The 13,107-nt window shown below is 34.9% G+C and overlaps 2 protein-coding genes across 4 annotated transcripts; both read left to right on the forward strand.

The window, feature by feature from the left end:
• Positions 1-1,568: 1,568 nt before the first annotated feature.
• On the forward strand, positions 1,569-5,282 carry LOC101216473 (SNF1-related protein kinase regulatory subunit beta-2). Of its 2 annotated transcripts, none has more exons than XM_031889473.1 (4): positions 1,569-2,498; positions 3,133-3,342; positions 3,417-3,566; positions 4,531-5,282. In XM_031889473.1, exons 1-4 carry the CDS (start codon positions 2,247-2,249, stop codon positions 4,855-4,857), a joined length of 939 nt encoding a protein of 312 aa, XP_031745333.1. In that variant the 5' UTR covers positions 1,569-2,246; the 3' UTR covers positions 4,858-5,282. The 2 variants fall into 2 exon arrangements, with proteins under 2 accessions (XP_031745333.1, XP_011654892.2); XM_011656590.2 differs by having other exon boundaries at positions 1,588-2,498; positions 3,133-3,311; positions 3,404-3,566.
• A 3,680-nt stretch (positions 5,283-8,962) lies between these two features.
• Positions 8,963-12,072, forward strand: LOC101215353 (WAT1-related protein At1g09380). Of its 2 annotated transcripts, XM_031880363.1 has the most exons (8): positions 8,963-9,087; positions 9,461-9,578; positions 10,326-10,388; positions 10,476-10,592; positions 10,682-10,931; positions 11,029-11,190; positions 11,435-11,586; positions 11,711-12,072. In XM_031880363.1, exons 1-8 carry the CDS (start codon positions 9,036-9,038, stop codon positions 11,898-11,900), a joined length of 1,104 nt encoding a protein of 367 aa, XP_031736223.1. In that variant the 5' UTR covers positions 8,963-9,035; the 3' UTR covers positions 11,901-12,072. The 2 variants fall into 2 exon arrangements, with proteins under 2 accessions (XP_031736223.1, XP_004139525.1); XM_004139477.3 differs by lacking the exon at positions 8,963-9,087 and having other exon boundaries at positions 9,185-9,578.
• Positions 12,073-13,107: the final 1,035 nt, after the last annotated feature.

Genomic DNA, 13,107 nt, shown 5'->3' on the forward strand with positions numbered 1-13,107 from the left:
GATTTTGTCACGTGTACGGTCAACAAACAAATATGTATTTTCTTCTTTGCGAAGTTTTCTCTCGAGTTGTCCACCACCTTATTTTGGGCTTGCAATAATAGTAAAAGCCCAACACATTTATATGAGAGCCAATCTTAATTTTCAAGAATTTGAACGTTGGAGGAGTAAAGAACAAAGCTAATGGTAGTAGCAAAAGTAGAAATTAAGGAGTTCGATGGAAAGAGAATTTTGCTCTTTGGAAGACAAAAATGAAAGCTTTGTTAGGTCAACAAAAGGCTTATAATGTCCTTTTAGATCTTTCAGAACTTTCAACAACACTCACAACATCACAAAGAGAAGACATGAAGTTAAATGTCTATGGTACACTGTTATAAGACAAAGTAATAGAAGAAGATACAACATACAAAATCTAGATGAAATTAGAAAGTCTATATGTTACTAAGTTCTCCCAAGTAAAATGTACCCAAGGGAGAAATTCTTTACATACAAAAACTTTAACATACAACATAGATGAGTTCAAGAAGATTATTTCAAAATTTAAAAGTCTTGAGGACAAACTTAGAGATGAAAATGAAGTCTATGTTTTCCCAAATTCTAATTTTACAAAGAGATAAAAAATGCACTCAAATATGGTAGTAAAAACATATACAATTTTATCGACCTTTAGAACTAGAGAATTAGAAATTCAGTCATCACAATGGAGATAAGGCAAACATTAATCTAATCCGTGTAAAAACAATAACAAACCTTTTTTCAAACTATGAAAAGAAGGCAAAAAAACAAGAAGAAATGTAAATGTTGCAAGAAGAATGAGCATCTAATCCAAGATGCCACAAGATAAGGATTTTATATGCATTTTGTGATGTATCTCCACCCAATCTCAGGTGAGATCGTCCCCGAGATTACCCCAAAATGCATGTGAAACAAAACAAATCTTGAGACTCATTCAACAAATCTTGGTGCAATTTCATCAATTTCGATCAAGATTCTTCATCTACATGAGCCTAGATGATATTGTCGAGATTCACCAAACGAAACCACCTGCACTAACATAAACTCTAGTTTTATACGCAACTACAATGGAAAACCAACTACATAATTTTCCATTCGCATCTGACTTCACAAAAAAACACTATAACGTAACTTAATATTCATCCCTAAACTACAAAATTATTCAAAGTAAATCACATCTACGTATTTAAGCTTGAGGATGATTTCTTGAAATTTGAGCATGCAAAAATCAGTCAAATCAACGTTCGAACTTTCAAAGATATTTTGGTTATTTGAGAATACCCTTTATTTGAAATTTAAAAACAAATCCAAAATCTTGGTGTCGAGTTCGGACCGAGATGAATCAATAAATGTTTTTTTCAAAGTATGCTACTTTTCAAATATAAAATGAGAAGTGTGGAAGTTTGGCCAATTTTCCAATTTAAATACCATCGAAGTTGAGCTATATACTTATGAAGTTGGTGGCAAAACAATTAAAAAGAAAAAGAAGAAGAAGAAGAAGATGATGATGATGATGGTTTCTACTATACTAATAAAGAAGAAGTCGGTAGGTACAATATATATATATTTAAATCGATAAATTTGTTGAACAGTTTTTGTTTAACAAGTCCCAACTTCAATGATGATCTTGCTTTGAGTAGAGACTAGGGAGAGATAAAAGGAGCAAGAAAACAAGAACAATCTCACTTTCTTTTCTTTTAATTTTCTTTTCTCTACCTTAATTCTCACTTTTGTACTCGTGTGGAACCGTGAAGCCTGAAAGTTACAACCATCTGACCACAAACAGATTACACATATTCAGTAATGGAGTTGGTGTAGAGGCCCCATCCATGGCCCTTCACTCTCCATTCAATCAATTCCAAGCAACGTCCATGGCTACTCAACCCTTTTTTCCATTGATGACGTAAGAAGGACAATCCCCACTTACTTCTCCCAACGCACCTCCACTTGGGCCACCTCTGGATCTTCCCAAGTCATCGGAGAATTTTATTATGCTCCATTTCACTGCTTTTTTTAGCTTTGATTCTTTCTTCCCTTTGTTGAAAAAAGGGGTTTGATTCTTATGGTTTTCTGTTGAGCAATTTTTCTTTTCTCGGTTTTCTTTTATGCTGTGTTTGATTTTTCCTTCTCCTTCCCCTTGCTCTCATTTCATTTTGAGATTCTGCAGGTGGGTTTTGTTCTTACTCTTTTATTTTGAAAAAGGGTTTTGGATTATACTTTTATCTGATAAATAAATGGGAAACGTGAATGGGAGAGAGTATGTAGATGAGAGTCCATCTGGGTCTGTAGAAGAAAATGAAGAAGAAGAAGAAGAAATAGAAGAAGAAGAAGAAGAAGATGGTTTAATTGTGCATGAGGGCGTTCCCATGCCTGATGGGGCTCCTATTCTATGCCACTCGCAAGGTGTTTGTTCAAAGTTGATGCGCGGTCAGTCTCCTCCGCAAAGCCCCACGACCACTCGGTCGCCATTGATTTTCACTCCTCAAGTAAGCTCTCTCTTACCTCTTGAGGAGTTCCTTTTAGTTTCTCATTGCTAGTTGCCTCTGCTGACTAGTATTATATATGTAGTGTCTTTCGAATTTGCATTTGGAGACCGATATGGTTACTTTTAGACATATCTTGCGATGGATAAATGTTGGTTTTTGAAGTTCAAGTTTGATACAGAGATTTGTTGTTGGCTGAAAAAAGTGGGAGAAATTTTAGATCGTGGGGGTTAACTGAAGGCTTTTGCCCATTGTGTCTATTACAGAAGTTGGTTTGAGGCAGTTTCTTTTGCTTAGACTGGTTGGATTCTATCGATTTTTTCCTCTCTCTCTCTATATAATGGGTGTATCTAGCTACTGGTTTATCTGACAAGTAAATCTTCAATTTCAAGAGACATATAGTTACTTCACATCGTCAAAATTTAACAAATTCAAGTTACAGAGAGAACAAGCGGAGTTGATTGAAATGGTACTCTGTTGTTGAACCTGTGGTTTCTTTCTCAGTTGGTTTGCTGCTTCTTTTTTTTTTTTTGGGGGGGGGGGGGGGGGGGGGGGGGGGATGCAGGATGGGTTGTTGTTTACTATCATCTTGTATTAACTTTTTGCTAGCGTGTTTCTTTTACATTTTAATCCCCAGGTTCCACTCACTCCTCTACGAAAAGCAGATGAAATGCTCATACATACCCACTCTCAAATGCAAAGTTCCTTGGCTTATGAAGATACGTGCAATGAACAAAGCATTCCAACCATGATTACATGGAGTTATGGTGGCAAGGAAGTTACTATCGAGGGATCATGGGATTGTTGGAGAACAAGGTTTTCTTCTTTATTTGCACCATCCCAAAAAGTGATTTTCGTTTCTAAACTGCTGCCAGAATATCTGATACTGGTTGTACCTCATTAACCAGAATGCCCTTGCAGAGATCAGGGAAAGACTTCACTTTAATGAAAGTGCTTCCTGCTGGCGTTTATCAATATAGGTTTCTTGTAGATGGACAATGGAGGTATGCTCCAGAGTTGCCTTGGGCACAAGACGACGCTGGCAATGCTTATAATGTTTTGGACTTGCAGGTAACTGATAATATAGGATATGCAAATTACTTGGAAAAAGGCATAGTTTATTGACTTGGAGATAAACTGGTGTTGTCTTGTAAAAAACAATTAAATTTTTTAGGTTACTTGAATTAATGCCTTTTGCCTATGAAGCCAGAAACCTAACAACTAGTTGTCTATCTACATAGAGAATCTATCGTTGTGTATCAGTTGGCTTTTTCTCTTATATTCCAACTGTCCATTCTTGTTGTTACTATTCTCACCATTAGTCTCTGGTTGATTTGTGTAGTTTACTCTTGTAGCAACTTGATAAAAGCCTACCTCATTTTATTGTGAAATAATTGTTTTGGTTCTAACCGGTCTAAACTCTTATTCCAAAATATGAGATCCATAGCCAACATGAGCGTAGCTCAACTTGTATAGTGCTTGTACTATCAACCTTGAGGGTAGAGGGTAGAGGGTAGAGGTTTGATTCCCTTACCACACTTTAATTACAGCACCTTTGCAAAAAGAAAAGAGAGATGCATAATTTTCTTTTCTTTTAAAGATAAATAGAACTTTCAGGAGGAAAAAGAGTATAATTGCATACAAAAAGCAGCCAACAAAAGAAAGGGTTCCAAGCAAAAAACTACACAATCTCCACAAGTCTTTTTGTCTTTACCTTTTCTTAGACAACAGGCTGAGGGGCGGAAGGGGGTTGAAGTCCTGTCCTCCTGTCACTTTGTTGTATAATAGATGCTTTAGCTTGTAGAACATGACTTTTGTCCACAGAACTCGCCACTTCTAATTTACATGTCTACAAATTTTCAAGGCCGCATTGATATTGGTGTGACCTTTTTCATTCACTGATCATCAATCTCCATTTTCCTTGCTCTGCTTGTTGAAATGTGAGGGTCAATGTTTTGCTGAAACCAGTATAAATGGATATTGGCAGCCTCTTGCCCACAATAGACCTAACATCATTTGTTCGTCCATTATGCAGGATAACGTGCCTGAAGATATTGAAAGCATCTCTAGCTTTGAACCTCCTCAGTCACCAGACTCAAGCTATGACAATCTACTACTTGGGTCTGATGACTATGCTAAAGAACCGCCATTGGTTCCCCCACACCTACAGAGGACACTGCTTAATTCACCGTCAACATACATGGAGATTCCAACCTGTCTGTCAAGGCCACAACATGTAGTGTTGAATCATCTATACATGCAGAGAGGGAAAGGTGGTCCATCAGTTGTGGCACTTGGTACAACACATCGGTTTCTATCCAAGTATGTAACTGTTGTGCTCTACAAATCTTTCCAGAGGTAAATCTTTTACCTATCGTATGAACTCTTCTAGTCTGGGTTTTCTGTAACCATAAATGTGGAAGTGCCAATGCCAAGTTAGTTGATAAATTAGTTGAGGAAGATGAAATATTTGGCAAACCAAGTTTGGGCTTCAGATAGGTAAAATTCTTTCACAAACCTCTAGACCCACCAGGCCACCATGTCATATTGGTATGATTTGTTATCCTTCAGTTGTGACACTCATTTTAGAAAGATTTGATTTAATGATTTAACAAGTCCGGGTTTGTTTTTGAGGTTGGGAAGCTTTGGTTTGCCTGTACTATTGTGATTTGAGTTTATGTAGCTGATTAGCAAATCCATGGCCTAGGTAAAACACATCCTTGTAATAATCTATAAATGTAGACTTGATTCCTTAAATATCACCAGCCAATCTATTTTGTTAGCTTAGCATCCTCTCTGATTTGTTCTACTCAAATTGGAAACTTCTTTAGAAAAATAATACTTTTCTTTTCCTTGTTTGGGCTAATCGATGTCTGTCTCTAGACGACTTTGAGTGGTGGAAATGAAGTCTTCTGTTGAAACAGTTACAGTGGAAAAATGATCTCTTAGATGATGTTATTTAGCAACGGTTGTGGTTAGGTTGTCTCTTGAATGACTTTGACGTTGGTGGTCATTGTGGAGATGTATTTTTCTTGTTTTATGTAGAAAAAAGGCTTAAAATACCATAATTGCAAATGGGTCTGCAATTGCTGTCCTGTCCAGCAGTGCAGAAGAACCAGAAAAATACGTAATTCATGGATTTGGCGATTATTGGAAAGATTTTGCCACCGTTTCATCCTAAATGCTTGACGATTTGCTTGTCCATAAAAGTCCTAAAGAAAAATCATATCCTTTGGAGACTATAAAACAAGGATGCTAACTCAAGGATTGATGAACCAATATTACACCAAGCATTCACACACATACACACACACACACACAAACTCTTGAATTTTCTTTAATTTTTCTTCAAAGTTAGGCTGCTATCTTTTTTTAAAAAAAGTAAAATAATAATAATTTTGTTATTCAATTGGCCCTACAGAACAGACTCTTCGACAAATGTTGAGTTGGGTTGATTGAGGAAGAGATACAATCAACAATCCTACTTTTTATTTGGTTGTAGCTTTTTAGTTAATTTCATTTTGGTTCAGCAATGTTAGTTCTATCCATCTATTTCTTTTGATTTTTCTTTAATTTTCAGCATCTTCAGTTCTATCCTAAATGAAATTTATATTTTATCAAATTCAGAGTTCAGACTACTAACTTACAATAGCAAGTGACCTTTCATGACAAACTGGTAGTTGGAGGTTATGTTCTTCTCTTGGCTCCTCTCTTTTAAGTTTTAACCATCATTAATTCCTCAGTCCAAACATAAAGATACTACTGATTACTATTTCTAAAATTGATGGTTCAATCTTTCACTTTATAATTGATTAAACTAAACAAACCGTTTAAGTTTAATTTATTAACATAGATCCTTCAAAGTCATCATTGACATATCAATTAAGCATAGAACTCATTATAACATTTCTTGAACTTGTTAGCTTTGTTGCTAAAATTACTCTGATTTTGAACTGTCTTATAGTTTTCGTTCTTTTAATTTGTTGCACAAGTAATGTAAGACTCAAAGCAAAAATACTCACCTCGTACTCAAAAGGTGGAGTCTATTGTAATGAATCCCAAATTAACCTTTTCTAATGTGTAGTTTAGGATGAAAAAACTCCAACTACAGCATACTTATTTAGTCATTAACACACACTTTATAGGCTTTTTTTCTAATGTAATACAATCCCAAATGTACCATAACTTCATTTCAATGGATTTTCATACTCTTTCTCTTAATAATAATACTGAGTGTATTTGTAAATAACCCCAATACCGTAATGTTTGGTTTAAAATATTTTGTCACTTTCATAGATTTAAAAGTTTCATGTGTATATGTACTTTTAGATTTGTGGTAATCTTGGTAGCCAAATTCAATTGTTAATTTTGAATATATAACCACTTTGTCTTCATAATTTATTAACATATTTGATATTTTTCTAGTACAAAAGAAATAGGGTGTTGGTTTTGACATCGATGGTTAAAGTTAATTCAACAACAGGATTTTTGGGTTTTAAACAAATTTGTCTTCTATTAAAACTAAGAAAGGAATGATCTTTTTATTTGTTAAATGCATAAAGAAATGTAGAATAGGCCTATGTATTTTTGTCAACTTACTTTATATGGATTAAAATGTTTGATAAAAATGGATAAATTATTGATCCATAGCCTTTATTCATTCTCACCACCCACAGCTTACAAATATAGGAATTTGGCTCTTTGAAGTTCACCACTACAAAAAGCAACATATATATATTATTATTATCATTATTATTATTAACCCATAAGCAACATTTTTAGAGTTAATTAATGAAATTTAAACAAACACAATAGATCAATATAGGTTTATTTTTAAAATGGGACTAATTTGAAAACTTGTTAATTAGCATGGAATTATTAAAATTGTATTTCAAATATATAATGTGTGGCTCCCTAAAACTTGCCATATTTCTAGTCGGGTCTAAACTCTAATATTGGATTCTTATGGAGTTTTAATCATCAATTCAATTCAAATACCTTTCTTTTACTCTAAATCAAAGCCCAAGAAATTAAGAACCTATCCAAGCACACACACATCCACATGTATATTATTATATAAAAAAAAATCTATAACTTAATTTGTAGGTTAAAACAATTTCATTATTAGTTAAAGTACCTTTTTTAATCAAAAAATATTCATGGGTTATATGTAAAATTGAAATGTTGATAAGAATATTGAGCAAATATGATGTGTAGTAGAGACATGGCAATGAGGTGGCCACGAAGCTTGGAAGTTGCATCATCAAAGGAATGAATATATGATATGAATGAGAGAAGGTAGAAAGTGTTTATAAACAACAAGACCTCACATTTGGAGTGTATAATGCCAAAGCAGAATTTAGGTCAATTTTTAATTAACCTACTGAATTCCCAACACCTATCAAATCTAAAATTATATATTTAAACTTTGACCGAGTTAGAAACAGGGTAAAAGCTTTAAACGACATATTTATATTCATCATTATCATAAGTTATACGCTTAAACATGGTTGCTATAAACGTTGTTATATTTGTAATTTTTAAAAGTATTACTTATACTTAATTATTATTCATAAAATTACCGTTACGATTCTGGGTTGAATTTGGAATATTACAAGCATTAAAGTTTTGTTTGGAAGAAATGTGCAAACTTTTCTATAAAGAAAAAGTGCATTTTGTCTTTTAACTATTTAAGATGCATTTTTTGAGTAGGTTTAAAAGTGGTTGTTGAAGTCATTTCTTATTCATTTAAATAATAATTATATGACATTTAGAATTTAGAATATAGAAAGAAAGGTAAATTTTTAATAAGATTCTTTATAATTTAGATTATAAAAATACTAATGCTATGTGCTTTTAAACATATTTCTATAAATCCATGCACTAAAAGTTACTACGGTATTAAACCCTATACTTCCAAAATCCAAACATTGCTTAATTTTGAAACGAAATTGAGAGAGAAAAGAAGGGTAATTAAGATATTAATAAGAAGAATTATAAGAAAAAACAATCCTAATAATCCCATTATAATATAATAAAATCCTATACGTATTCCTATAATTCATGTGCATGATAGAGAGAGAAAGAGAAAGAGAGAGAGAGAGAGCGTAAAAGTAAAGAACTCTTCTGTTTTAACGCATTCTATATGATATTAATAAATACGTAGATTCACTAAACATATCTCAAATTTTGCTTCTTTCTACAAAATCCAATCACAAAATGCAGCTTCTTAGTGCCACAACCAATATTTTTTCCTTTTCCAAAACCTTCATCTTTTACCTTTAGAAGCAAAAATCATTTCACACCCTCACAATCCCCCACACCTCTTCTTTTTGTCTTGTTGTTCCACGGGGACGGATATTTTTGGTATCATAATATTCAAAGTTTCGTTAAAGCTTTCAAATGGGAAACAGGTAGGATTGAAATAAAGATCATACACGAGTCTAAAACGCGTAACGTTATTGAAAATAGTTAGAAGAAAGAATGGCACATGATGAAGCAAGCAAGTAGCAGAAAAGGTTCCAGGTTACATGGGAATGGATGGATGGGTTAGGGAGAAAAAGAAATCAGTTGCTTGAAGTTACAAAATCTGGTGAGGCCTTAGAAGACAAAAACAAATTTATGGCTGTTTTTATGGTGTAAGCAGTAACCTATGGTTTTGGTTCCATGCAAGATACACACATCAATATCATTCTCATTCTCATTCTTTTGCTTTTGCTTTTTTCAATGCAAAAGATTTTCTTTAGAACTTTCTGTTATTGAATCATCTTCTTCTTCACTCATCAACTCTATATAATGGCTTCTCCACTCTCTCAACCACTCAGCCCCTTTAGCTCACACACAAAAAAAAAAAAAACAGAAAGAAGAGAGAGAGAGAGAGAGAGAGAGTTAAGTGAGAGCTATGGCTGCTGCTGGTGATTTCTTGCCCCCTTTGGTTATGCTGGTTGTCCAATTCCTATATGCAGGTTTGAATATTACATCAAAGTTAGCCATGGAGTTTGGAATGAATCCATTGGTTCTAGTTGCTTACAGGCAGATGTTTGCTACCATAGCCATAGCTCCTTGTGCTTACTGGTTTGAGAGGTATGTGTAGTCTACAAATCGTTTTACTTCACAACTTCTAAATGTAACTTGTCTAACAAACCTGACCGAGTTGAGCTTTCGTTTTTGAGTGGAAAAATATCCCTTCAGTATCACAAGTTAGTCTCGACCTACCAAACAAAGCCATGAGATGGTCCTAAAATCTAATTTGATGCCTAACATCCAAAAATGGGATTGTTGGATTTTCTTATGGCATGTGGGGAAGGAGTTAAACTTTGGTTCATAACTTCTTAAGCTAGTTTTAAGAGATGAGAAGAGGCAGTGACAATGATAATAACAATTTTTCATCTTCTAGTTCTAGTTCAAAGAGCAGAAAAGGGCCAAGTTTCAGCTAAGCAAAATAAATAAAATGCTTTCGTCCTCTACTTTCACCAATAAAGAATCATCTTCAGAATTCTCTTGAATGTCATTTGACACAAAAGGATCATCACATTCACAACATGAAATACCAAACTAAGTTATGTTACATATGTTAGATAACCGTCCCCCTAATCTCTATATTAATGATTCAAAAGTTTAATTTAACTAGTTTAATAAACTAGCAACAACACGACTACTAAGCTGATTGAGAGTTCAAAAGAACCACGAACTCCTTTGCTCTAATATACTACCAGTTCACAACGCAAAATCCATATGAATTACAAGGAACCTTCTACATTATATGAAGTTTTCAAGTTTTTAAACTTGTTACTAACAGATATCGTAATAACAAACAAAATCACTGTGCAGAAAAGGGAGACCCAAGATTACAAAGCCTATCCTGTTTCAGATTCTACTCTGTTCCTTAACTGGGTAAGCCAAGCTACTTTCGTATCGTTTTGTTTCCATGGATAAATTTTGTAAAACTCTAAATATAATGTTGTACTCTATTATATGCAGGGCAACAGCAAACCAAGTCTTTTACTACGTAGGGTTAAAATATTCAACCCCAACTATCGCATGCGCATTGACCAATGTTCTGCCTGCTGCAACTTTTGTCCTTGCTGTTCTTTTCAGGTACCTAAATACCCTCTTTTCTCACCGTTTTCTCAACACGTTTGTTCTATGTTCCCAAGTTTTTCATGCAATGATCTTCTGTTCGATAGACAAGAATCTGTGGGGATCAAAACAAGTCCAGGTGCAGCTAAGGTGATCGGAACTGTCGTGTGTGTCGGAGGGGCGATGTTGCTGTCGTTTTACCGTGGGCAAACCATTGAGCTTGGTAAATCTGGGATACATTGGAAGTATGCCGAGTTAATGAGGGGGGAAAGTTCAAGCAACCAAGGCAGCAGCATCTGGGGCTCCCTCTGCTTGATCATAAGCTCTGTTGCTTGGGCGGCTTGGTTTGTTATTCAAGTCAGTGTCCCAACTTCCCTTCTGTTGACTTTCTTATTCTCAGAGGCCATGTTTTTTTCCGCAGCCAAATCTAAGACTGTCTTATTAATTCCTGCAGGCAAGAGTGAACGAGAAGTTTCCAGCTCCCTACACGAGCACCGCTCTCATGACTTTCATGGCAACCATTCAGTGTGGAGCAATTGCCGTTGGAGTTGAGCATAAGACTCTTGCAGCTTGGTCATTGAAAAGTTCAATCAGGCTTGTTGGCGCTCTCTATGCGGTATGATCAATATCTTACTAACCTTTTCATCTAGAAAGAGTTAAAACTTTGAGAATCTAGAAGAAACCTCAATTCCTGATTCCTTCTCTTAACAATGCATAAGATTCATAACATCACAACACCAACGTTGTCCATTTATGCTAGAACCTACAAAAAAAGCTTAATACTAAATACAATATTGCTTCCCCTCCCCCTAAGACCTCATTGAACTGATTTTACAAGGCAAAACCAATTACGCTTTCAGGGAGTCGCATGCTCTGGGATGGCATTTTGCTTAACCTCTTGGAGTATCCAAAAGAGAGGTCCTCTCTATGCTTCAGTTTTCAGCCCCTTCTTGCTCGTTATTGTGGCTATTTTCAGCTGGGCCTTTTTTCAAGAAAAATTATACGTCGGCACGTGAGTACAAACTTCCACCTACAACTTCTAATCCACAAGTTTAAATTATATATTTAACTTGTGTTGAAATGCCAACCAAGAGCATGTTGTTAAAAGAAGTTTTTGTTTTGTTGGCTTCTCTCAGTGTTGTAGGGTCATTGTTGATTGTTGTTGGGCTATATTCTGTCCTATGGGGAAAGACCAAAGAAGTGAAACTACAACAACATATTGAAATGACAGCGGCAGCAGAGGCAAAGCTAGATGACTATAATAACAAAGAAGACTTGGAAGAACAGTCCTATGTGGTTTCAAATGCCAATATTCCCCACAAGTAATAGCTAACAAAAAGGAGTAAGAAAGCTAAATATAGCTTGGTGTGATATTTGAGAGTTGTGCTGAGAATACAGATTTATCCATTCACTTTCAACAGATAGAGTTAAGAACATGTTTAAAGGATACATCCATCCCTTTTCATGAAATGAAACTTTTACCTTGTTCAAGTTTCAATCTTCGCTACTCCAAAGAAAAAGCCTCAATATTCACTATACATTCTCTAAAAGAAAAGAAAAAACCTCATGTGAAAAACTTGATCAGCTAATCAAATTACAATAATAGTTATTGTCCTCCAAAAACTGCATCTTCAAGATCATAATAATTAACTAATCAAATACCAAAAGAAGGCTGCAGAAATAGAATCAAGGTCATTTATCTGTGCAGAGAATATCTTTGTTTGGGTTGTTTTTGTCTGCAGTAAGTTCAATATTTTCAAGAAAGACACTAATTTAATGTTTCTTTTCCCTAAGAAACATCTACAATGAAATTATTCTGTTTAAAGACAATGCTTCCAAAATCATTCCCAAACAACTATAAATGTTAAACTTCTCACAGCTTATACCTAGTCCCAGAGTAGCTTTCGGCAACACAAAAAAAAGTGGCCATTACTTAAACAGAAACCAGAGACCACCTAAATTAGCCAAGCTACGCTTGGCAGAAATCTATCTGTCAATTATTAAGGAAGCCAAAACTTGATTGATGATAGCAATCATCTTTTCCATCTCATCCACCCAGAATGCTCTTGCTCGAGCAAGGACTTTGATTGTGCTACAAGTCCATTGACAGTCTAGGAGTTGTGCACTATTGTACTGCTTGCATGGCTATAGAGTTGGCACTGCAACCAACACTTAAAGTAAAGAAAATAATGATGAATGGGATCCAACTCCAACCTTCTAATAGCTTTCTGGGCGATATGTGTAAAGGAAACTGGAGTGTTGGTCAAAATAGAAGCAATTATATCGGATGGAGAACAAGTTGGGGAGAAACAAACAAGAGAGTGCATTACTTGCAATTGGTAGCAACAGTTTTTAAATGCCCACAACAAGAATGCCACACATAGAGAGAAAAGATCAAGAGATTGCATCATTTGCAAGTTGCAAACTAGTAACTGATAACAACTTGCATTACTTGCAATTGGTATAGGCATGATGAGAGCACCAGTCGGGCTCCAATATGTTATCCAGTCTAATGGTTCTGTAATGGACTACG

This window comes from Cucumis sativus, chromosome 1 (genome assembly GCF_000004075.3).
Source record: "Cucumis sativus cultivar 9930 chromosome 1, Cucumber_9930_V3, whole genome shotgun sequence".
NCBI lineage: Eukaryota > Viridiplantae > Streptophyta > Magnoliopsida > Cucurbitales > Cucurbitaceae > Cucumis > Cucumis sativus.